Raw genomic sequence first — 24,932 nt, 5'->3', positions numbered from 1 at the left:
TGTAGATACGGCGATTCACAATGAAATACTTATGCTTTTGTTATAATATTTCTTTTTTTTTTCCATGAACAGAGGAAGAAATCAGCAACATGCGAAAGGAGCTAGAGAAGTACGGTATACAGATGCCATCTTTTAGTAAAATTGGTGGGATTCTGGCCAGTGAATTATCAGTGGATGAAGCTGCATGTAAGTGTGGCTCTTGTACTGTTTTGTATTGGATAATTTGGCAGAAAGCTACTGAAATATTTTCTGTGTTTTATTTCACCTAGTTTACCACCTCTTAATAAATAACAAGAAAAGCAAACAAGTTTTCACTGACTATCACACTGCATTGTTTTTACAACACGTCTTCCAATTTTTCTGTGTTTTTGAGTATCTCTATTGAATCATAGGAGGTGCTACCAAAAAAAAAATATTTCTTACCTTTCGCATGGGTTTAATGTTTTGGTAGCTAGTGATTGTCTAGATGACAAATTGAGCTCTGCACATGCCTCTGCACCATAGAGGGTACAGCCTTGGGAACAAGGTGTCTTCTCTGTGCCTCCTTCCTGTGTTGGGCTCTTGCAGTTTTCCTCAAACATCTGATCAGGTTGCTGTGAGGACAAGGCACTGTTCCAAATAGACAACTCTCTCACGTATGGTCGTGCATACACGGAGGAACCACTTGCGTCTATGGGCAGCTTTTGATCTGTGTGCTGAAATTTCCAGACCGTAACTTAAAATGCACTTCCTCATGTTGATTCGTATTGTCTATGTTGTATATCTTGGAGCCTGCTATAGCTTAATACGTGCATGTTTTTGCAATGCTAGCTCTTAAAATACTGCCTTTGTAAGTGGGAGTAGTTTGTCTCCTTTTTTAGCAAATTTTCAGAGATTTACTACCAAGCACTTTTCCAGAGAGCTTCGTTCCCTGAAGATGAAAGAACTGCAACTTCCTTCTCTGAAAGCTTATTATAGTGTGTGTAGAGTTTATTTTAACCTCTGAAGTGTTTTCAGTCTTCCATAGAAAAGCAGGGTTTCCTGGTGCTGGTTCTGTCCCTTTGGGCAAGGAGTGTGCTGTAGATAACATGCCCTGCCCCAGAACAGGAAACATCTGCTGTGGCAACCCTCATGCACTAGTGAGGCTGGACGTGAAGATCCTAACAGAGGAAAAGGAGGAAAAGGTCTACCACCCTTCTTACGAAATGGTGTAAGCAAAAGGAGATATGAAGTGAAACAACTGCTGATGACTCCACTGTGCTGTCAGCAATAGTAGAAATCAGTGTTCAGAGAGTAAGCTGAATGCTTTCAAAGCAAACTTATTCTGCAAGTAACTCGCTTACTCCCATGCCTCCAGACTGCTCTTTCCAGTTCAGTTAGGCTTCTTAATGCTTCTCACTGCTTCTCTTGGTAGATGGATTCACAGCATCCACCAATACATGTTCATGTTTCTCCTAACCTTGAACCTATCTTATGACTACTTTTTGCTAGCTCCACTTATGTCACTGGAGTCTTACACAACTGTGGAAAAGATTACATCTTTCCTATATGTTTCGTTAAAGGAGGATACAAGGGTTATATATGTGTCTAAGAACAGCAGTCTTCCCTTAGCCCCTTGAAGACGATCTGGGTGTTCATAGAATCATATAATAGCTCAAGTTGGAATGGACCCATAAGGATCATCGAGTCCAACTCTCTGCTCCTTGCAAGACAGCCTAAAACTAAACCATATGACTAAAAGCATCATCCAGAAATTCCTTGAACTCTGATAAGCTTGGTGCAGTGACCACTTCCCCGGGGAGCCTGTTCCAGTGACTGACCACCCTCCCACTGAAGAACCTTTTCCTAATATCTAATCTGAACTTCCTCTGTTCATAAAGTTCAATGTCAAAGGAACTAGTGTGTCTCTCCATTTCCTTCTTCTCCGTCATGCTAGCTGCTTCTGTTTCCTATCTAGTGCTGTGCATGTGAGTGAAACCATTTTAGGACAACTTTTTAGCATGAAATAAATGCTAAGCGATGGACTATCCACCAACAGTTAGGCAAGTTGTTCCAGTAACTGCCCTCCCTGAGAATGTATAACTTCACTTCATACTTCATTGCTATTTCCTATATGTCTTTGTTTTTCTAAAAACATAAATTTCCTAATCTTTGACAAGCATCTTTCATTTTTTATATACTGAAAGAATCTGAAGGCTCTAAATTCAGATATATAGACCCTCAGTTAAACTTAATCCAAAAATGTGTGTTTTACTGAATGCTTTTATCCATTTAGCAAAACCATGCAAGGCCACATAGCAAGTAAATACTGGTAGAATAAGGAAAGATGGTATTTGTGTTTTCCCTCGCATGTCTCATTGGTGGTGTGAAAGTAAATCAGACCCAGTCAGCACGGGTTTGTGAAAGGCAGGTACTACTTGACTAATCTGATCTCCTTCTATATGGCAAGGTCACCCGCTTAGCAGATGAGGGAAAGGCTGTGGATGTTGTCAACCTAGACTTTAGTAAACTCTTTTATGCCATTTCCCACAGCATTCTGCTGGAGAAGCTGACTGCTCCTGGCTTGGACGGGCATGTGCTTTGGGTAAAAAACCTGGCTGGATGGCCAGGCTCAAAGAGTTGTGGTGAATGGAGTTAAATTCAGTTGGCAGCTGGTCACAGGTTCCCCAGGGCTCAGTATTAAGGCCAGTTCTGTTTAATACCTTTATCAATGACCTGGATGAGGGGATTGAGTGCACTCTCAGTAAATCTGCAGATGACACCAAGTTGGGCCAGGAGTGTTGACCTGATGACAGGTAGGAATGTTCTATGGAGGGATGTGGACAGGCTGGATGGATGGGCTGAGGCCAGTTGTATGAGGTTCAACAAGGCTGAATTCCAGGTCCTACACTTGGGCCACAACAACCCCATGCAACACTACAGGCTTGGAGAAAAGTTGCTGGAAAACTGCCTGGTGGAGAAGGATCTGGGAGTATTGGTCAACAGACAGTTGAATACGAGCCAGCAGTGTGCCCAGGTGGCCAAGAAGGCCAATAGCATCCTGGCTTGTATCAGAAATAGTGTGGCCAGCGAAACTAGAGAAGTGATCATCCCCCTGTACTTGGTACTGGTGAGGCTGCACCTCGAATACGATGCTCAGTTTTGGGCCCCACAGCTACAGCAAAGACATTGAGGTGCTGGAGCATGTCCAAAGAAGGGCTATGAAGCTGATGAAGGGTCTAGAGCACAAGCCTTATGAGGAGCTGCTGAGGGAGCTGGGGTTGTTTAGTCTGGAAAAAAGGAGGCTGTGGGGAAACCTTATTGCTCTTTACAACTGCCTGAAAGGAGGTCGTAGGGAGGCAGATGTCAATCTCTTCTCCCAATTAACAAGTGATAGGACAAGAGGAAATGGACTCAAGTTGCGCCAGGGCAGGTTTAGATTGGATATTAGGAAAAGTTCCTTCACCAAAAGGGTTGTCAAGCATTGGAACAGACTGTGCAGGGAAGTGGTGGAGTTGTCATCCCTGGAGGTATTTAAAAGCCATGTAGTTGTGGCCCTTAGGGACAAGGTTTAGTGGTGGACTTGGCACTCTTAGGTTAATGGTTGAACTTAATCATCTTCAAAGTCTCTTCCAACTGGAAAGATCTTATGATTTTAAATCCTAGAAAAGCTGCTGTGGTGATAAACGTGGAGCTGCTGTGATCCTCCTTTGGGGTCAGATCTAGATAAACATTTTCCAGAAGTTACATTTTATAATAGTAATGTCTGTAAAATCTTTGACAGGAATGTACCACCAGACAATTGTTCGGGCGTCTTTGTGGTGTGAAGGTCCAGATAAATTGCAGTTCTAGTGAAAGTCATTCATCTAGACTGTTCATAAGGCCAAATGTCTGCATGGAATACCTACCTGGAAGGGGTGTGCTAGCCATTACTCTACACCTAATTCAGCTGGAAGCAGTTTTGATTTTGTACTTTCATGCAAATTTGCTGTGTGGAAAAACAAGAGCATTTCTGACTCAAAATCTTGGAGTCAAGCTGTTGAAGTCAAGAAGTTGAAGTTCTCCTGTTTTCTCAAAGGAAAGGTTTAACACTTAAGCTAGTCCATGACTGTAGAGAGACCTATGGCACTTTTCCCCCTTTTCCTGTGTAATAACATTTGGGAACCCTGCAAAGTAGCCTTTTGGGTGTTCTTTCTCTGCTTGAAGTATGCCATCCTGTGGCTTTGCAGGTGATGGAAGTAGAGACCATTATGTCACTATCTCTCTGGTTCCCCAGCTGCTCGTGGAGATCCTCAGTTACAGAAGGAGCCAGTTCAACCCAGGCAGGCTTAGATGTGGAATGCAGGGCTGCACTCTGCCTGGGTAGTCTTAACTGTGTTTTCTGGAGAACAAGATTTATGGAGTTTGAATTTCCTTATTTTTGTGCAGTATCTTTCAGATATAGTTAGTTTAGACAATATTTTTGTATGTCTCGTATCTTTATGGACACAAAAGCAGCTTTAAGAGAAAAACTACCAAAAATGCTTTCAATTCCTGCATATAATTGTCTTCTAAATGACATAGGACTTGAATAATAAAATGTAACTCATGTTTTATTTTCTGTCAGTAAAATAGTAACCTTGAATTGGGAGAAGGGTGAACATGGAACACAACAATGGGCTACCTTTGAGCAAACGTTGAGTGCTTTTGTTGCAGCAGTCTAGGGGAAACATTAGAAGTGGGATGTTTGAAGGGGAATATGTAAATTGCTGTACATATATTAAAAACTCATTTCAAGTAAATCAAAAGAAACACTGACAGTTTTGAATGTTTTGCTTCCTGAAATTTAGTATTGTGCTTTTAATTTTAGTGCATGCAGCAGTAATAGCAATTAATGAAGCTGTTGAGAAGGGAATAGCTGAGCAAACCATTGCGACTCTGAGGAACCCAAATGCAATGCTGCTAAACGTGGATGAGGAACTTGCACAGGACTATCAGAATGAACTCTTTGAAGCTAAAAGAAGAAAAGGATCAAATGCAAGACTTAAGGTAATGATATTTTATTAGCATTCCTAGTATACGTGTTCCTTCATGCTGCTTCTCATGCTGTAGTATCACCATTTTTAAAAATAATTTTAAAAATTAGTGCAATTAGGGAAAAAAACCCACCTTTAAGCTAAATAAGATGAATAATAGTAATGCAACAAGCTGACAGTCAATTTTCTAAGAATATGATTACTATGAGTATGATGTACTTTAACTTTGACTGAAGTCTAGAAGACTAGAAACAAAAAAAAATACTGGTTTTCTTGAATCAACTGCTTTAAAAAAATCTGTTTAAAAAAGTTGCAAAAAATATCTTCACAAAAAGAGCATAAAGTATAACCTCTGCCACAGACCTTTAATGTGAGATTATTTTCTTTGTGTTTTGCATGAGAGCTAATGATTTCTGTAGTTGAAAAATGCTACAACACTTACATGGCTATTTTACAGGAAGAAAATGCTTTAAATATTGCTCAGTCAGTTACTGCGAAGTACTGATTTCTTTAGTTCATGTGGTCAACGGATTCCTCTGCAAATACATCCAGCAAATGTTTCAGCTGATGCAGTTTTAATGACTCCCGCTAACAGCTTTTCTCTCCGCAAAGATTTTGTGTGTACTAGCAACAATTTTGTTTTCTTAGAACGGCACAATCTCTGAAGAAGAGAGAGATGTCTACGAGGAGTTGCTGACACAAGCTGAGATTCAAGGCAATATCAATAAGATAAACAGTAAGCCATTCTGAATCCTTGTGGACGTGTGCATATAACACGTGATCTCCCAGATTCCAGCTGAACATGACTTGAATCCACATGAACAAACAAAATATTTCAGTGGAAACTTATAAAATATGCTGAAGTAGCTAATGTCTGTCTACAACAGTTTTTTTTTCTTGCTGCTCCTTCTCTACTAATCTACTGGGGGGCCTAATGTCTGTGTGTGTAGTTGTTGCTGTAAGGATTCCTCAGTTCAGAATCAAATCATTTATTGCCTGCTCTGTTTCTTTATGTTTCAGTTTCTTTTGTGTGCAGAATACTGTAAATTTTGACCCCCTCTTCTATATAGAGCTGAAATTCATTCATAAGCTTCCAGTTAGCTGTGGTTGAACACAAAATCATAAAATTATTAGGGTTGGAAGGGACCTCAAAGATCATCTAGTTCCAACCCTCCCGCCATGGGCAGGGAAACCCTCCACTACATCAGGTGGGCTCATACAGAGCCAGAGATTCCCTTTGTAGGGTTGGTCTTGAAATATATAATCCTCTGCTGGATAGATTGCCACCCTAGCTCATCTTAAAAAAATGAGATGCAGACAGCAATGGACTTTTTTTTTTTTTTCACAAAAGTGTATTTGCTGTTTGTAAGCATTGTTTTCATTTCAGTTCACATAGCTTTAGTCCAAGTGAATGAGGCTATTGACCAGCAAGATGAAGTGGCACTGATGGCAGGTTTGAACCGTCCTGCTCTGAGCCTGCTTGAAGTTCTGCCACAAAATTCCTCATGGTACCTATTGCAATTGTGCAGTTCTAAAGAACAGAAAATGCAGGTAATTGAATGAAACAGGTACTATCCATCAGTATGCCTTTTTTTAGATTATTTTAATCCAGAGAGAAATTGCCTTTACTCTGCCTTCAGCATCACATATGAAACAGTTTTATAAAGGTTTTAGAATAATTGATGTTCTAATTGACACCAAAGTTAGCTGCATTTGTTCAAAAGAGCGTGATGCCCTTGTAAGTATTTACTAAGATATAAGAAGAAAATTTGAGATATAGCATGCAGCCCCTAATACTGTGTTTGCTTTGAAAATGAGTTATAACTTGAGTACAGCAAAAGGTAGCACTGAATTATTCTAAGGATAAAATCCATCGTTTTGACTAAGATGAAGATCACAGGAAAAGATTAATGCTGTGTTTACCGTGGCATTGCATTTGATGCACAAGGGACGGCACAATCAAATCCTAGTGTCTCATCAGGGGATTTTATCCCTTATCTCCCATCAAACTCCAAAGCATAATTAAATCTTTTTTTCTGATCTGTTAGATAGCAGGGGTTCCAAATATGCTCGACAAAAGTGAAATACAGAAAGAAGTTAGTGTTGCCAATGCGGAAGCTGAGGCTCACAAGCTTAGTGAGTAACTGTTTTAATACTCATTTTTTACCATCGTCGTTTAATTATGTTAAGCTAATGAAATGAATCCACCATTTCTCAAACTGAAACCGTATGCATTGCATTTTATTTTTGTAACTGTTCCTCTATGTCACAATTGCCAAGTCACCAATCTGTGCTGCATTGGATATACTCTTATCTGAGGTAGCTAACACCCTTTTCTTTTAATAACTTGAGCCACTGTTCAACACGTTGGCTAAAACTGAAGACAATGCATGGCTTGATGGCTTGAACAAATATTTATCAGTGCCGTATTAATCCTCACTTGGGAGGAAAGACCATCCTTGTAGAACTAAAATAGAATGATCACGTGGAAGAATATTTTGCAATCACATTGCAGAGGAAAATTATTCTTGCTTTTAAACACATGTATCTAAATCTAACCTATTCTTAGCCTGCTAAGAGTGTTACAAGACACAAGTTGTCGTTTGTAAAAAATATAGTTAAGGGGATCTAAATTTGCAGTGCTTTTGATTGCTGCTTTTGACTGGAAACTTCTTTGCTAGGAAGTTCAGCTTTGGTTAAATTGCTGTCATTTCATGCTGCATCTGAGCATGGCTTAGTGGCTGTCTTGTCTCTGGTATTATTTCCAATGCTTTGAATACAGGCTGATTGCTTTTGTAATGTGACTTAAAGGCTCTGCCATGAGGTCAACTTAAACCAGAAGATAAGTTTGACTTGCTACCTCAAACATTGGCCTGTTTTAGATTGGTTAGACATGGTGAGCAGTACTTTCTTTAAAAGAGTTGCTCCTTGGTAAAGGAAATGAGGAGGAGAAATGTCATGTATGAAAAGCAGTAACAGTGATCTGGAAAGAAAATTATTTCTTACGTTTGGCTTGAAAAACAAAGAATAGTGGGTTTTGTTATTGGAATGTGAACAATTAAAGTGTGTCTTACAAGTTGCATGCTCCGTTCCTGAATTTGAAATCAGTAGCTTGGTTATTGCCTGCAGAGTTAGTCTAGTCTGTTTGTGAACACTGACTCTTTTCCTCTTTGCTCTTTTCTCTAAAAAAAAGCATGCATGTTCTAGCTTTGAGAGCCTTTCCTTTTTCTAACCTCAGGAATGGCCAATAGAGAGACCCTGCAAGAACGACATGGCCTCATATGACAACACTTCAGAGCAATTGAAATGAGAGATGAGGGTCTTGTTTAGGTGGGCCTGATTACTTAGAAAGGTTTTCAAAGTCTTTGTATTGTATAAGATCACCTGAGTGTCTCTGCACACATGAACTGTGGATGTTGTCTGCTGTAGAAGCAGTCTTGTACAGATGTGAGCAGTCAGTGGGGACTAGAAACATTCCCTGGATAATAGTATACAGAAAAGCCATGAGATAAGGTGGAGGAGATGGGGGTTATTTTGCTGATGGAAAGGGCATTTACATAATTGTCCTTCTTTGCCCCATGCGCTTTAACCTTCAAGGTTGTTTCCCTTTGCGCAAGATTAGCGTGGTCCCTTGTACAACGTGTTCCTGGGTGCGTCCTGGCCTGGGTTTCTTCAGAGTTGGCTCCTCCAGGTGTGCAATTACAGTGGCTGTGACTAAGAGAAGGGGTGTTGTAAGGTTTCTGCAGCTGCCCAAGTGGGAAGTGTGTTTCAGCATTTTTCTGCTGGGATTAAAACCTCTGCTGAAGTCAGTTTGGAAAAAGCAAAGCAGGCGAGTTGTTCAGGTGCTGGAAAGGGTTATGCTCATACTATGGTGGTGTGTTTAATTTGAAATTCGAGCTGTAGAGAAGGGGATAATTTCTAGATGGCAGTGCTTGTGAAGACTGATCTTCCACGCTGTTAGAACAGGTGACAGCATGCAGAGGAAGTCCTAGAAGCTGTAGCATGTGGTTTCCCATCAGCTCAGCAACTGAAAATCCCAACCCCGCAACGTATTTGGCTGATTTCTACCAGACCTCCTGAAATGGACAATGAAAATATCCTTGGTTTTGTAGGACAGGCTTGTTCTAGCTAACTGAGTTATGCCTTTCTGAAAGGAGGAGGTGAGGGAGGAAACACAGCACAGAAGGAAAGGAGTGTTTTAGGGGGAAGCAATATTGGGTTGCTGGAGCTGGCATACCCAGCAGTATCTGCTGCAGGAAAACCCGGGAGGGATGTCAGGTCTTTCTCTGTGCTAGGACGGGGTCATCTCCTTGTTTTTGGTTAAAGGTACAATAAGCAGTCTCTAATATCTGAAAGTCCAGAAACTCTGGAGTCCTCCAGTCAATTATTTACAGCATGCCTTTGAATAGACACTGTTTTTGCAACATTCAGCAGTTGTGTCTTGAAGTGTCTGACACAAATATGTTTTTTCTCTAAAGACAGTGAATGATGTTCTTTGGAATGACTCAGTTATCATCTACAGTGCATAAACAGCAAAGAGCATATGAAAATTAATAGGCTTTTCTTTCCCTGCTGTTCTCTAGAACTTATAGCAGTTGACAATATCAATACTGCAATTCGTAACTGTGATCCTAGTAAAACACTGGTTGCACTGATGAAACCGGAGGCGCAGCTGCCTGTTGTTCACTCATTTGCTGCTGCTGTCTATCAGACTGAGCTGTTCAACCTCCAACAACAGAATGCTGTGGTAAGAGTGAAAAGCTTATGACTTGTTCACTGATGTTACGTACTCAAACCATGAAAAAGCATGAACATAGCATGTTATTGTGTAAAATAAGACTTGATTCTCTTGCCATGGTGTTACATATTGCATGAATTGTTTTGGATGAATAGGCAATATTAAACCACAGAATTTGTTTCATGACACACTTTGCTCTGGCTGAGCTCTTGTGTTGCAACGAATTGACTGACATTTTTCAATTGTTGCATGCCCTCAATGAGGACTAACTCTGTTTTATATATTGTGTAGAAAAGTAACCTCCTGCTGTGAGGGTAAGACCAGAATAGATGGGATTGTGGGCAAAAGAAGGAAAGGCTGAAGGGATGTGTAGCAAACCTTAGTAAGCTCTACCACCAGTGTTATGTTAATCTGACATTCCTGTGACTACCAAATTTGCCAGGCTTTTTAAATTAAATCCATCTCCTGGATGGTATCTAGACTGTGTAACTCAAGTTTGTTACACTGCTTATTTAGCTTCCTGACTGTGGTACGTTATTGTCCTACAGAACTACCTGGCACATGATGAATTGTCTATTGCAGTAGAAATGTTGTCAGCTGTTGTGTTGCTAAACCAGGCCTTGGAAAATAAGGACATCCTAATGATAAAGAATCATCTCAGAAACCCATGCATTGGCTTCAATAATCTGGAAGAGGAAAGCTTTCAACGGTAAAGGTTCATTTTGTCTTGTCTGGATGAGCCTTGGCAACTTCTGCAAAAGGCTAAGTAGGCATTTGACTAGGTGGGCTGTTCTGTGTTGTGGCTGTGAAGTTGAAAGAGCTGCAAGATAAACATCTGTGTTATAAGTTAATATGGGATAATGTGACAATTGCTGAACTAGTAAGTATAAGCAACCACACAATCTCAGATGTTTGAGGTCAGAGGATGTGTGAGGTGCAGGGAAAATATCCTCGGAAAGCAAACATTAGGAACTGACAAGAATCTTTGCAGACACTAAAACATGAACCAACTGCAGCTGGAGACTGTTAATCAGTAACATCTCTGCAATACTGAAAGATGATCTTTGGAATCAGGTAGAGTTTAATGGGTTAAGGTCCAGAAAGTCCCATAGACCACAGCTGACCCCTTTTTTGCTTGAGAATTGCAAACTTCTGAAAAACGTAGCACAGTCCTGCTTGCTAAAAAGCTGAGCATAACGCTGTGGCACAAGTGCATGTTCAACATTAAATGATAGCCTTTGCTCAGCTGCCAGCTGCTTGCACTGCCACGTGCCTGACTTGTCACAGCCATGTACTGCTACCTCTGTGCTCTTTTGTGTATCTACTAAAAATATCAGGCAATATGATTTTTGTGAGACCTGAGCCCCCAGCATTTTCGGGAGAGCATGGGGCCATGGGCTGGTTCTTGCCTCTTGGTCACGAGTGTTGGAAACCTCCACATGTTGCTGGAAGACATTACTAGGCAAAAGGGACAGTAGTGGCTGAAGATCTTCACCAGGCTGCCAGGAGACATGAATCTGAGAGCGGCCCTTGCTAGGTGTCGCAAAGCTGGAAGGAGGGCAGTCAGGATAGGAATAAGAGACTCGTGTTTTGGTTAGAAGGAGCAGATGCTATAAGGTGGAGCAAAGTTAATCTTCCGCTTGCCTGCTGCCAATGTAGGGTAGTGCTACTGTGAGGCAATACAGAAACAGGCTGCAAAAAGTTCAAGTGCAGCATTTTTGACTGGTGTTACTGTGACCTGATCTTTAAATTAAGCTGCCATTCAATACAAATAAAACATTAGGAATTAGCTGGAGTAGAATATAAAATAAAATTTTATTATGCCATTATGTAAATCTGTGCTGCCAACCACATGTTGAATACTGCAGGAGACTTTGATTGCACAATGTCAGGAAGAATACAGTAGAGCTAGAAAAAGTTCAGTGAGGGAGACGGTGTTCAGTGGCTTTCTACCAGAAGAGATGAACTTGTTAGGAATGTGTTTCCTAGATAGGAGAATTTAGGGAAACTACGACATAGGTCTGCAAAAGTGTGCGTGTTGTTGGGAAGGTTAATAAAAGTTGCCAGCTTCTATTATGACTTTAGTTTTTATTTTCTTAAGAGAATTGGAGCAAGAAAAGATTTGATACTATCAAACTAGATACTAACAAATATTGAATTTAAAATTTACATAAGGAACTGCCATCTCACAAAATACTTAAATGGTGGGACTCATTCCCCAAGAATTTGTAAGATTTCAAATTAGAGTAAACAAATTCATGGAACACAGCATAGTTTGCAGCTATCGAAGTGATACACAGCTTCCAGCTTGGGCAGCCCTTAAATGCAGGCTGCTGAATGCTCAAAGGGCAAATCAGAACAGCAAATGATGATTCTGTCCTGTATATTTTCTGGCAACAATTCATTTCTCAGGCTTCTGCTGGAAATAGAAGACAGGTATTTGATCTGGCATGTTATGGCAGTTGTATGCTTAATTCAGGAATATGAAAATCATTTAGCTTATCATTTAGACCTGAGTTTATACTACTGTGAAAGTTTCCAGCTCTTCTTGATCTGTGATGCTTCTAAGAAGAGTAGAGACAGGCTACAGAGCCTCTGCTTGGAGGACGTTGAGTTATGAGGAGATAAGCATCATCTTTTATTCCCTCCTTCTGCCTGTGGCCCATCATCCTCCATATGGAGAGAGTATGGAGGTAGCAAGAAGATACTGCTGCCCTAACATCAGGTAGAAATTCTGGTCTTTGATTTAGAGTAGCAAGAGGCTAACCAGTTTCTCCCAAATTTACCTGTAGCACTGTACTGCAAAGCAAATATTCAGTGTATGTATTACCATTATCCCACTTTGCCAAGAAAAGCACTCTGAATTAGTGTACAGGGCCTTTTCAGATCCTGAAATGCATGCATAGAAGCAGCAAGGCAGCTTGCCTGTCTATATAACTTCTGGCAAGAGATGAGTTTGTCTGAAATGCGTTTATTGAAAAAAATACTAGACACTAAATGATGGATGATACATCTGACTAAGTCTTTATGCCAGTTTACCTTGTAGATGAAATACACTTATGTATTTTATATCTTCTTATAGTTATGCTGATACACTATTGTCTATTAAGTCAGAGGCTTCATCTCAAGGCCAAGATTATTTAAGCTGGAATGATATCCAGAACTGCATTGACATGGTTAATATGCAAATTCAAGAAGAAAATGAAAGTAAGTAATTCTTCCCCCCCCATCGCCTGTGGAGATGATAGCCTGGTCCTTGGTACATAAATTTCTGTACTGAATGGCCTTGTACAGACACTCTTCAAGAAAGAACATTCAATTATTTTGGAATGCCCATTGGTCTTTAAATGTCCCTAAAGTATTCCTGATTATGTTTTGGTAGCTGAAAGTTATCATAGGGTACCTGTCTTCTGCAGTGTTTCAAATGCCACGGTTCTGCCCACTTAGCAGTGTCTTTCAGTGTTTGCACTGGATGGTCTCACTTTGGTGATTTTCCCGAAACTGTGAGCAAAGAGCATATTGGAGGTTAGGGGAAGAAATTACAGGCAGTGTCCTGTGGAAAAGAGGTTTTTTTAATGTTAAATGATTTCCAAGCGCTTGTTTTTCCCAAGGGAGTTGGTAAGAAGTTTTGTGGTGTATTTTTCTCTCCTGCTCTCCTTTTATGTAACTTGATTTCCTGTCTGAGAGTAGCTTCTTGTGCCCACTTTTTTTAAATATAAATGGCTTTAGAGTTTATTTTTGAAGCTGAATGCAACTGCATTGCCCTAAAAGAGTGATGTTATATTAAGTGTGATAGGATTTATATTAAGTGTCATTTGGGCTTCAGAAAGCTGAAGGACCAAGTTTCTCCACTGGATATAGAAGTATGAATTTAATTTTTTTCTACACTAAAATTTGAGGCTATGAAGTTATGCCCAATTTACTGGAGCAAGGAAAGGAGAGGGCAGCTTTCAGACCACTTGCTATTTGGGAAGCAGTCTGGAGTAGTTTGAGAACCTTTGAAAGGTGCAAGCTATTTCCAGAGCAGCACTGATGCGTGGTACTGTGCCCTTCCTGCACCGCATGCTACTGTTTCGCACTGGTAGGAGAAGCTTTATATTACAGAAATACTGAAACTGGCTGTTGCTTCCTAAATCTAGTCAAGTGGTTGCCGTCAACCCTTGTAGCTTGCTCTCAATGTGTGCCCTCCAGCAGGATGGGTGGCTGAGCATTTCATTCGACTGACATACTCATTGTCTTTGTCTGAACCTCTGCAGTCACTAGGAGTTTGAAACAGGTCTTAAGAAAGGTGGTCTTACGTTAGAAAAGTCAGTCTTTAGGACTAAAATAGTTCCACTTGGTTTCAGTGACATTGGCCTCTGCCCAGGGTTGGTTATCTGGGGCAGAGAGGGGACGAAGAAGGGTGGTCTCTGTTTTGGTAAGCAAGCCCGCATGTCTACATGGTCCCTCTTTGGTAGCACTCCAGAAAAATTACTCATTCCCAAAATGTTATGAGAGCATGGGTCTGTGATCCCACCAGCTGGGCTGTAGTGGGTCTGGGAGAGACTTGGTGAGAGATGATCCGCTGCCAGCAAGGATGCCATCCCTCACAGGTGATGAGGAAGCCCTTGACTGCTTCCCTTCTGGGGTGGCTTTAGGGAGGAAGTACCCTGACCAGTGTGTTTCAGCTCTGTTTGAGGGTGGGAGGATGTTCATTTTAAAATGTTGAGATCAGTCTGAAGAAAATGAGTTGGTGGGTTTTTTAAATACACTGGGCCATGTTACTTGCTGACCGAAGTCCTGAGTGCCACTGGTCTGAACATCTGAATGATCAAGTGATTTCTTAATGAGGTCAACATTATCAGATTAATTATTTAAGGTGAAATTTAAAGAAATTTGTTTGAGTTGCTATATAATACTGTAGCTGGGAGGTCAGTATTTGTATTTGTCAAATCAGAGTTTCAGGTAATCTGGTCCAAAATCACTTGAAACAAGTCTTTCAGCCCTGTGAGCGAATATGTAGGTGAACATATTTAGATGCGATGCCCATCCTTTCCTTAAGCTTTATGTAGATACTCCTGCCCTGAAAGCAGGGAAATATGTTTTCCTCTTTTTCAGCAAGGATAAATTTGATTTTTATGAAGAGAGAGATTCCGATCAATTAATAAATGTGGCAGAAAGGAAAACTATACAACTTAGTAACTTCATATGAATATGTGAGCAAAAATAACTTTAAATCAGCTGCTGCTGCCGCTTCTGCTTCTTGTTACTTGATTTTTCTGTTCTTCATGTTACTGCTTTGTTTGTATCTGATATCTGATAAGTTGCATCTTTCTTTGATATCTTTAATAACTTTTCCATTTCATAGGAATTATTGCGATTGGCCACATTAATGAAGCAATTGACCAAGGAGATCCTGAGAAAACTCTAGAAACCCTACTGTTACCCACAGCCAAGATGCAAGATGTGAGACCAGTAAATGCAAGGCATTATCAGGATGTTCTGCACCATGCCAAAGCACAGAAATGCAAGGTTAGAGCTTTGACTCTTGCTGTTTGTCAGAACTGAATGCCAATTCTTTTCACTTGCAGATGTGTCCTTGTCCTATTCCCCCAATATTCAGATTAGCTGTGTTGATGGGGTTGTAAACAAGCCAATGACAAAAACTGGCACTAAGCAATTTTCCACTACAACTTATTCTGACTGACAAAAGGGATTAATTCTCGATGTATTAATATTAAGACATATTCTGCATGTGTGTCGCTATCAACTTGATATATTGACTTGCTTGTTTTCTTGTTGCTGCAGCTATTACAAAACGTGGGCAGCAACACCCTGACATCATTAACAAATTTGTGCAAGGACCTAGTTAGTAAACTACGTGTCAGGCAGGTAGTTATTGTATGAATGGGAATTGAGGGCTTTGCCAGAAACTAGTCATAGTCATACTGAAAGAGTCATGATTTTCCTTAACAAACCTCTAGGACGTACTTTGGGGAGTCTCAGTTACTTAAATCTGGTGTTCTATAATAACGGCTTTATCATGAAACAACAAACTGGCCGTCTTGTATGTGCTTTCAGTTTAAACCTATCTTAGCAGGATATTGCTATCTGTGTCCCCAAAAGCAGTGCCCTGGTTAGCATCACAGCTCAAGGAAGTATAAACAAAGATCAGCCTAACAGCTTGCAGGATCTGACTGAACACAAGATTAGCTAAAGCTATTAGCGTAGCACTTAAAATGTCCAGCATTTGGAAAAGACTCTTAAAATTCACATAAGGCGTTCCTAAAGTAGTATGGACAGCTAGAGAAAGCCTCTGAACTTTGGCTTGTAGAAATACCTTCCAGCTATCTTGCCATCTCACCTGTGGTAGCTGCTATGAAACAGTGTGTTTCTGCAATCCACTGTCAGAGCTTTCAAAAGGTGTTTGCACATCTCAAATTCTTTCTTGGGTTCCCAGGTAAGGGCAGGTTTCACTGTGCCCTGGATCCTGAAAAGCCTCTTCCCACGCTGTGTGTGCTGGGGAGGGTACGGTACATGCTGACTGCTTTACCTGTCCTGGAAGGGCCAGGGCTGGTATTGGCATGCAGACAGTCTCCGCGCAGGTGGCAGCTGCACAGCGCTGGCCTGGGATGTGCCAAATCCTTTGTGCACCAGAATTGTGAACCAGGACATCCCCGAGGAAGAGACCTCTGGCAGCCCTGTGGCCGTGCTCCCAAGGGACAAACCTGGTGCCTGCCCCTGTGTGAACGTGCTGATAGGAAACACATGGGTGTCTCCAAGTTTTGGACCAAAAGTTGTGCAATCTTTCTGAAATCTTCTTATTCAAAAATTTGTCATGTTGTTAGAGACTTCCGCTGATCTTTCTCTTCTGCGGTATTTTGGTTTTGCAGTCCTTTGACAACCACTTAGAACATCTCCTCTGTAAATAGGAGCATTGCTCCTGTTTAGGAAGAAAGCTAGGCACTGTTCTATATGTACTCCCAAAAGAAATACTCAGGTGCATTAATCTGACTTACTCTCTGTGCTATTCAATCCCACAGACATCACCATTCTTTAGGAAAAGATATTATTTAGATTGAACTGTCCTTTAAAAAAAAAAAATAATTAAAAAGGTAGTGCAATGTCTAAAGTCTGTCTATTCCTCACTTTTTATGAGCCCTGTTTATAAAGCAGATCTACCTTTCATTGTATTTAGCTGTTTTAAGAGTAAGCTGTGGTAAAAGGAAGTATTTGATTTACAAGGATCGGATAGATCTGCCTGTGAACTTCCTGTGTTCCCCAGCATCTGGAAAAACAGTGGGTCAAACCTGCTTGCTTATTCTAACCAGCCTGCTGTCATGTCCCTAGAGCTGTGGTGGGTTTGGGGAAGCAGAGCCTGCACGCAAATCTTGCAGTACCCGTTACAGATCTTAATCTCAGATCACGCTTACTTGGTCCTTGCTTGAAATTTAAAATGCAAACCTGAAATGCATTTATTCCTCTAATCTTAAACCACAGCTTCTAGCAGTTTTCAGGGCCGTTTCAAACCCAGCGTATTCAGGTCCCAGTGAAGAGAAACCCTGTGTTTAGGGAGTGTATTATGGATATCTGAAAAGTTAAACACATGTGCCAAACTCAGAAACGGTTCCTGTATTATTTTTTGAGTGATAGACACAGATTTTATGGTTAGGTTCACTTTTTTTATATTTACAATATTTGTGTAGCATCTGGATTATTTTAAAGTTATCTTTAAAATCTGTTCTTGTGCATGTTGAGAGAACGACATGCTTAAAACGAACTTAAATTAGGAACCAGAAGAAATTGAGAAGAGGGAGTCTTACCAGACTGCAAATTCCTTGAAGATATTTTCCAGTGCAAATTATTTTATTTAAGTAAAATTTTTTACAATACTATTATCAAACTGATGTAAAACATTTTTTTATCCCCTTCTTACATGCTGCAGTTAAAAATACAAACACCAACTACTGAGCTCATTTTACAGGAACTTTATACTCACTATATCTGTAGTTTTTAAGTTTCTGTAAACTTAAAAGCTGACCCTTTGCTTTATTAACGTGAACAATCAATCATAGCTAGCTTCAGTATTTGTAACACTGTAGGTATTTCCTGTGAGGATGTGGAAATAGAGAATACTACAAAATAGCTTCCCTGTTTTGCTTACCAAGCAAGAATAATAGATGTCTGGGTTCATGCTGATAAGAGTTAGCTCCCAGCAATCCTCATGGGCTAGAGGAGTGTAGACACTCACGAAGTGGAAGAACAAGTCTCCAGTGCAAAGCTGGTTAAGCAGCCTCATGGGAGATGCTGCCTTAGAAGTGTCAGGCTCTGTCTACAGCTGTAGATTTACTGCTCCTTGAACCTACCAGGGACTCTGGCGCTTTTTCCAGCATCCAGGGCAGTATTTGCTCTTGGCTATGTGACAAAACTTCTGCAAAGCTTGACAGCTGCTGGGTACGTAGAAAGTGCTTTTACTTGCTCTCATTTCCACTGGGACAAAAACTTGTTGCCGTATCACTGTTCCTGCAGTGATTGTGGGATGAGAGCTAATTTGAAGTATTTGGAAATCATGAAAGTGCTATTTGGATATTGAGTCCTCTTCTGGTATTCAGAGGCTGTGGTGAATCATATTCTGGTGTCTTCTCCGTGGCCATGAAAGTGGTGATCTCAGAAGACGGAGGTACAGAGCCACTTCCCTGAATCTAGGCACACCAGAAGTTGCGATGTGTGATAAAATTATAGAGCCAGAGAAGTGTATTTCTGAAGACGTTCCTTGTGTTGTGTGTGGAAGGAAGTACATTTTACTGAGATAGTGGTTTTTGTCAATATTTAAGCCTAATTTTTGCACCTGAGGTTTGCTGCTGCATGGGTTAATACTATACAAAAATCGTAATTCCGATAATATAAATATAGAACTAAATTCATTTCTCTCTGGATATTTTGACCATTGTAAGGTAAATATTGGATTGACTTCTGATTTTGGACATGAGAAAATAAAGGAAAGGATCAAGACAACTGTTTAAGCTGCTAAGGCACAAAGCAATTAGATAAAAAGAATAAAATCCATCTGTGTTGTAATAGTAATAGTTAATGTGATGGATAATAAGGATAATATTGCTTGGCACAAAGCAAATAGCAAAGATAGTAAGGATCAAAAGACTGACTTTGACGTACCAGAACCATTCATGAGTCTTGAGTGTTCGTATAATTGAGACATAGCAGAAAATGATAGTTGCAAGAGGTATTAAAAACCCAAAGATAGCTAAAGAAACGTAGTAGTAGAACTGGAAGGAAGATACCATTTCACAGGCGTTGTGCACATCATGGCAAGTAAAAATGTCCAGTTGTTTCACGTAATAGCTTTGCTGCATTATGCAAAGCGGAAGCATGTACAAAAAAACGACGGTCCACACGGTAGCGCAAACCGCGATGGCATAGGCACGTTTTGGCAGGCTCTTGTAGGTGAAGGGATGAACAATGGCCACATAGCGGCTGACGCTGATGCACGTCAGCAGCAGAATGGAGCAGTACATGTTGCCGTAAAACACCGCAGTGGTAGTTCGACACATGATTTCCCCAAAAATCCAGTTGTTCCCATTGATGTGGTACACTATTTTGAAGGGCAGCATGATGCAGAAGAGCAGATCTGAAACTGCCAAGTTTGTGTAGAGGATGGCGGTACACACAGACCGGATCTTGAAGAGCAGCATCCACAAAATGATGGCATTAGATGGTATACCCAATAAAACAGCACTGAGGTAGACGGCGGGTATTAGCTTGGTGCTCAGAGAACTGCTCAGGTACTCCAGTGTGGTGTTGTTCACTTCTGTTAAAGTGGAGTCATTTGATTGTTTTGAAGTGCATTTGTGTTCCCTGATGTGGATGGTCTTTGTCTCTCCTTCTATAGCATAAGGGGGGATGTAATCATAGTCCCTTGCTGAAATTCCACGGAAAGTCTTGATGAGAGACACGGTTTTAATTTCAGAGCCATTCAGTGAAAATTCTGAAGCTTAAAAAAGAGTAAAAATTGGTGAAAAAGGAAAACTACTGGATTAGCAATATAACTCACCTTCAGATACAGAGAAGGGTATTCTTCTCCATGTGAAAAGTGATATATATGTTTAAAAGATTTGGTGGTATTCTTTGCTTTGAACATTCAGACCAAACGTGCTCAAGCACAATATTCACTTCCTTTGCCATCTCACACACAACCTCGAAAACTTAGCCTGAGTTTAGAGTTAAGCTGATCTTTCTGCATTTTAGATGTTTTCGTTAATCTCTGGTGAAAAACAGCCGACACTTGTGTAACGTTTATTGCTGGCAAAGGGTTTTGGCCAGTAGTAGCAATGTTGTTAATTCATCATATAAGCAGCAGCCTTGATTTAGGCTTGATCAGAATTTCCAAAGCAAACAGCGATACTATCCTTGTCACTTACGTATGAAACGCGTGACTACAAAAGATTTTAAAAGTGCTGTCTTGCCTAACACCAGTTGAAACTTTCAAATTAGAAAACTGAAATAACCCTCAATTTTTTGGCCTCACATATCAAATTAATGTCAGTGTTCTGTATTCTTCAGCTTCTGATGAAAGCAAACCCGGTCTTTTCAGCTTTTTATATGTGAGGAAGGGCAGTTAGACTTGAGAACTGAATACAAATGTTTGGACTGATATTAGATCAAATTTATTGGTAAGTGAACAGAACTTACATGCAGCAGGGAAATTTTCAGTGAGTAAATATCATTAGTGTGTGAGCAAATCCAATGGTGACATTTCTGTTACTGCCTGTTACTCAGTCTTTAGTGGAGAACTTAGCGAAGAGACTGACATTTCCAGATGAAGCACAAATGTGTTCAAATCTGATTTTAGAAAGTATTTTGCAAAATAGATTTTGCAGAATAAACAGCTGTTTAATTAATTTTGTCACCTAAAGATTTTCTTAGCTGCATTTAATGTGAAAAGACTCAGTTCAAAGCTTAAAGCATGCATCTTGAAACTGGAATTCAAGAGTGAACTAAAATCTGGATTAAAATCTGTGGGTTTGTCTTTCACCCTTCCATGTTGGAATAAAATATGGGAAACAGTTTTATCTATGTTCACTGGCAGATTTATCGTAGAATGTTTTGAAATTATCATTAGTAGACTGCATCATTTTAGTGATTTTCTGGATGGTTAATCCAGAAAATGAATTTTGGTCACTCTTGAAGAGATATATATGCATGCATGTCCATGTGTATTGTAAATACAAAACGGCTTTTAAAAATGAGCTTGGTTTGAAAACAGCTTTAATTCTAGTGGGGAAAAAAAATGAGCTTGTTGACCATTTCCTGTGGTTATTTTTGTCACAATAGTTACCTGAGAATTTCCTTCTAATAGCACCATCTGTGAAGTCGTAATTCTGTCGAACATTTTAAAACAGAAAGAGCAAGACTCTACAGGTTTAAGATTATCATATCACTACAGAATTATTAGAGAGAAGGTGCATCTTCAGCAAGGGCAGAAAGATCCTTTAAATAAAATTCCTTATAGAAAGCAACTGGGTGAAGGGGGGGAGGTAAGGTGTCACTGAAATGGAAGAATAATCAATCTGCTGTGAGACTTCCTAGAGCATAGTAATCTGTAATGATGCATGTACAACACATTTAAGCTGGCAAAGAGCCAACATCATCAAAAAGCCCATGTTACTGACTAAAATACAGAATAGATGCAGAAAGGAGGACTCACCTGTTGTGAAAAGAGTGGAGGTAAGAGAGAGCAGTCCAGTGAAAACCAGTATCTTCATCATAGTATGTGAAATCCAGCTAGCCAGACAGCGAGGCTGTTCTAGTTCATCTCAAGAGGCGTTTTGTGGGGCACCTTTTTTTCCCCTCTGTAAGGTACTAAAGAGTGATTGATCTTTCCTGCAGAAGCATCCTGTAGGCACGAGGTTTATGGTAAGGAGCTAGTTTGTTCTTTGTCTACTACAGCAAGAGGGTGTGACGTATCCAAATATGCACACATGACTCAGTTTCAGCCTCTGCCCAACAGAGAGATAAAATTGCTTTACAGCAGCAATTTAACTCCTAATTTACCATGAGCCTGAAGCCAATGTGGGGGGTTCTATTGGAATTTGTACATGCAGATATTTGAGGGAAAAGAAGGTGTTTTCTGGAAAAACTCAAAGGGTATATTTAGTAAATCCTCGAGAGTCTCATCCACAGACCGAAATGTCACGTTGCTGAACTCTGTACCCTTCTGGAGGAAGAAGCCAGACTTGGGGAAGAGTGTAGTGACCTCGGTTTAGCAAATGCAAAGGTGAAAGCGAGCCACGCATACAAGCATGCCTTAAGAAAACTGTGCTTTTCTTTGCCTTCTACCTACCCACCCACTGTTGGCTGTCTGTGCTCCTTCAATCTGGCTGCCTGCTCTGCTCAGGCAGTTCCCACCCCTTCACAGCCTACAGCCTCTAAAACCTTTCCCCTGTTTTCATATGCTGTTTTTCTGATCCCTTCCTTTTTCTCTGCCTGGCTTTTTCCCCCCCCCCCCCCCCCCCTCCTTGAATGCCAAACAACGACGGCTTGCTTCCAGCAGACAAAATTAGCCGAAGTTTTGGTCTGGCTTCTACGCTAGCGGCAAGGCTTGGCATAAACTGTACTTGGCTCCAGAGCAGTATTTGTGTCTGTTCTTGTATTTAGTGTGTAGAAGCTGGATGCCAGATAAGGAATTCTTTTCAGTTTCTCAATCCTTTTCACAAAATTGTCAGCTGTAGTTTGGGAATTTAGTATGCACTCTCTTAAGTGCTAACTCTAACGTTCTACTATTTTTGCAGTGGGTGTCCACAGTCACACAATTGCCTGATACTACTTGATTTTATTTAGATATTCTGCTACTTTATTTACATATATGATGCAAACTGAAGAGTTTCTCTTTCTGGTTTGGTTTTTTTTTTTTCTCTTTAATTTCTGTGGATAACAAATTTATTGGATTTTTGGCCTGGAGTTGGATGCAAAAACAGGGATATCCATTGTGAGGCTAGTTCTTTATCCACACTGTTTTAGCTTGAGGGAGTTTTTGGCTTTTATTTCCTGAAATGTCTGTGTGTGTATATACTCCTAGATCTTTATCAAATCTGTACTTTCCTGTTTCTCTCATCATTAGTCTGTTACAGACCTGGCACTCCTATTTCCTCTTTAGAATTAAAATTTCCCCCCCCACCTACTGGATTAGATTTTAAATGCCACTTTAACTTTGACACTTCGTATTCTTAGCCGAAGTGCCAGCTGACCTGTGAACAGTCAGGCATACAGTCGGTTAGTGGAGGTGCTGATCCTTTCCTGCACCTTCTATTTTAACTTGGGTTTAGTTCCACACACTGTTAGCCTGTAGGAAGGGGTGAGTCCTGCTCTGCTGTTTAATTCCTGAAACATTCACCACCTGTCCTAGGTAATCATTACTTAATCTGAGTTGTCGTTCTATGTCAGTTTTTGCTGGTACTTTCTAATGTAACGTGTACTCAGGTGTACACACGGATCCTTTCCAAATAAGGAATTCTGAAAGAAAGCCAAGTTCCCGCAATCTTCTGCTTTGTGCTCTTTATGATACTATCACCTTGATGCCTGGTAATGTGTGGTTTTATTTTGTACCGAGGTTACTTTGCCTACGTATTACGGAATTGAAAACGTTTCTTGCTTCACTCAAAATTTTTGTTTATCTTTAGCAGGATGGTGTCTTCTAGTCATGAAAACTTTAAGAGCTTTGTATTTGATCAGGAGTTTATTCAAGTCAGTAAACAGAATATGAGCATGTTTTACTGCTGATTTTAAGTGGTCAAATTATTTTTAGTGTTCGAGGGCTTTGCAAGGGGAATTTGTATATCAGAGCTCTATCAGTATGTTCAGACAACTTTTGTTATAATTCAGTTTTTTCAAGGTTTTTCTCTATCCTTTTTCCAGGAATCTCAAGATGAATCAGCACTTCTGTGGCTGGATGAAATACAAAAAGGAATCAATGACGCCAATAACAATATAAAAGAAACAGCAATCTGTAAGCGTTAACTTGCATCTGTACTGCTCTTGCCATTCTTGGTCTTGAAAAATTAAATTGGTAATGTATTTTTTCCACTTCAAGGAAGTGTGGCAGCCCTTTAAATACATCAAAACAAATGAATGCAGATTCTTTGTCAGGGTGACTTAAATCTCCAGAGGTGATGTTGGTTTTATCTAAAGTGGTAATCCTTAAAGCTTGGCTAATAATTTAGTGGATTTGATTATAAAAGTTAACAATATGACCAAGATTTCTAGTGTCAGTGTATTTTCACATAGCTGTAGGAATGGGAAGAGATATACTGTTGAGAGCTTATTTTACTTATACAAGACTAAAATCTTGATACATGTTGTAAAAGCAAATTCTTAAACGTTTACAACTTTGCTTATTCTTATTTCATTATAATGCCTTTTATTAAGTGCTAACAAATAAAAATTAAGAACATATTAACTTTAAAAGTAATATAAAAAGAACACTTGGACTTTTTGGAGAAGTGCATGCTCTTCCAATCTGTAAAGAGGAGGAAACTTGTAGAAAAATGCTGAGGCATATCCTGTCAGAGCACTGCGTACTGGATGTCCTCAACACCTTCTGTCAAAGTTTGGATTGGATTGAATATAGTATTTTTAGCAAAATGTCCATAATGTGTAGTAAACTTCGAGTGGCAAGTAACATAGAAACAAGGGTAGCAGGGCGTATGGGGCATGCTGGAGATGGCGTCCCTATGTGTTTTAGCCTGAGGCCATCACAGATCAGCAGAAGCTGTTAGCTTAGCATTCCATATTGATTCACCTTCTGCTTGAGTTGGCTTCTGGTGAGTCAATGTCGCCTTCTTTTGCACCCTAAGAGCTTGTGAATACAACTGCTGAACTCTGTGCATTCCTGCAGAGCTGCATTCAGCCTTCATTAGCGCAGTGCCGCAGCCTGTTTACTTACAGGCAGGCTATGTTGGTAGTTAGTGCTGTGGAAGTTGTGGGTGGAGAAAAACAAACACAGCTAGCTATTACAAAGTCTTCCATCCCTGCTACAGAAACATTGAATTTAGCATTACTGTTACTTTAGAATTGATGTAATCAATTAATGCAGTTTTAATGTAGCCAATCAGGTACGCCAAAGACACTTGAAATATTTTCGTAGGTCACGTATCCGTTGTGAAGAGCACCCAGCTTGCATGCTTCCTGAGACATGGTCAGATGCACATACCTTGTCCCAGCTGAGCTCT

The 24,932-nt window shown here is 40.2% G+C and overlaps 2 protein-coding genes across 5 annotated transcripts in view; one reads left to right on the top strand and one right to left on the bottom strand.

The window, feature by feature from the left end:
• The window catches only part of IQGAP2 (IQ motif containing GTPase activating protein 2), a 113,675-nt gene that overhangs the window by 57,847 nt on the left and 30,896 nt on the right, over positions 1-24,932 (top strand). For 2 of the 3 annotated variants that reach the window (XM_086630062.1, XM_086630061.1), the window contains exons 6-15: positions 73-186; positions 4,808-4,986; positions 5,622-5,709; positions 6,361-6,524; positions 7,022-7,109; positions 9,557-9,720; positions 10,260-10,420; positions 12,794-12,918; positions 15,059-15,222; positions 23,620-23,710. In XM_086630062.1, coding sequence (XP_086486188.1) covers positions 73-186; positions 4,808-4,986; positions 5,622-5,709; positions 6,361-6,524; positions 7,022-7,109; positions 9,557-9,720; positions 10,260-10,420; positions 12,794-12,918; positions 15,059-15,222; positions 23,620-23,710 — 1,338 coding nt within the window. Of the gene's footprint in view, positions 1-72; positions 187-4,807; positions 4,993-5,621; positions 5,710-6,360; positions 6,525-7,021; positions 7,110-9,556; positions 9,721-10,259; positions 10,421-12,793; positions 12,919-15,058; positions 15,223-23,619; positions 23,711-24,932 lie in introns of all 3 variants that reach the window. The other variant, XM_086630063.1, reaches the window with a different exon arrangement.
• Positions 18,612-21,470, bottom strand: F2RL2 (coagulation factor II thrombin receptor like 2). 2 transcript variants are annotated; one of them, XM_086630064.1, is made up of 2 exons: positions 21,413-21,470; positions 18,612-19,699 (listed from the first exon to the last, which is right to left on the bottom strand). In XM_086630064.1, exons 1-2 carry the CDS (start codon positions 21,468-21,470, stop codon positions 18,612-18,614), a joined length of 1,146 nt encoding a protein of 381 aa, XP_086486190.1. The 2 variants fall into 2 exon arrangements, with proteins under 2 accessions (XP_086486190.1, XP_009985021.2); XM_009986719.2 differs by having other exon boundaries at positions 18,612-19,693.

This window comes from Tauraco erythrolophus, chromosome Z (assembly GCF_009769465.1).
Source record: "Tauraco erythrolophus isolate bTauEry1 chromosome Z, bTauEry1.pri, whole genome shotgun sequence".
NCBI classification, from domain to species: domain Eukaryota; kingdom Metazoa; phylum Chordata; class Aves; order Musophagiformes; family Musophagidae; genus Tauraco; species Tauraco erythrolophus.
The sequence above is the reverse complement of the archived record's forward strand: the minus strand, read 5'-3'. Positions and strand labels throughout refer to the sequence as shown.

Excerpts from the sequence above, each read along its gene's own strand:
- F2RL2 (XM_086630064.1), bottom strand. The coding sequence starts at position 21,470 with ATGAAGATACTGGTTTTCACTGGACTGCTCTCTCTTACCTCCACTCTT. Across the intron at positions 19,700-21,412 it reads CTCCACTCTTTTCACAACAG|CTTCAGAATTTTCACTGAAT; the intron begins GTGAGTCCTCCT and ends CTCTTTTTTAAG.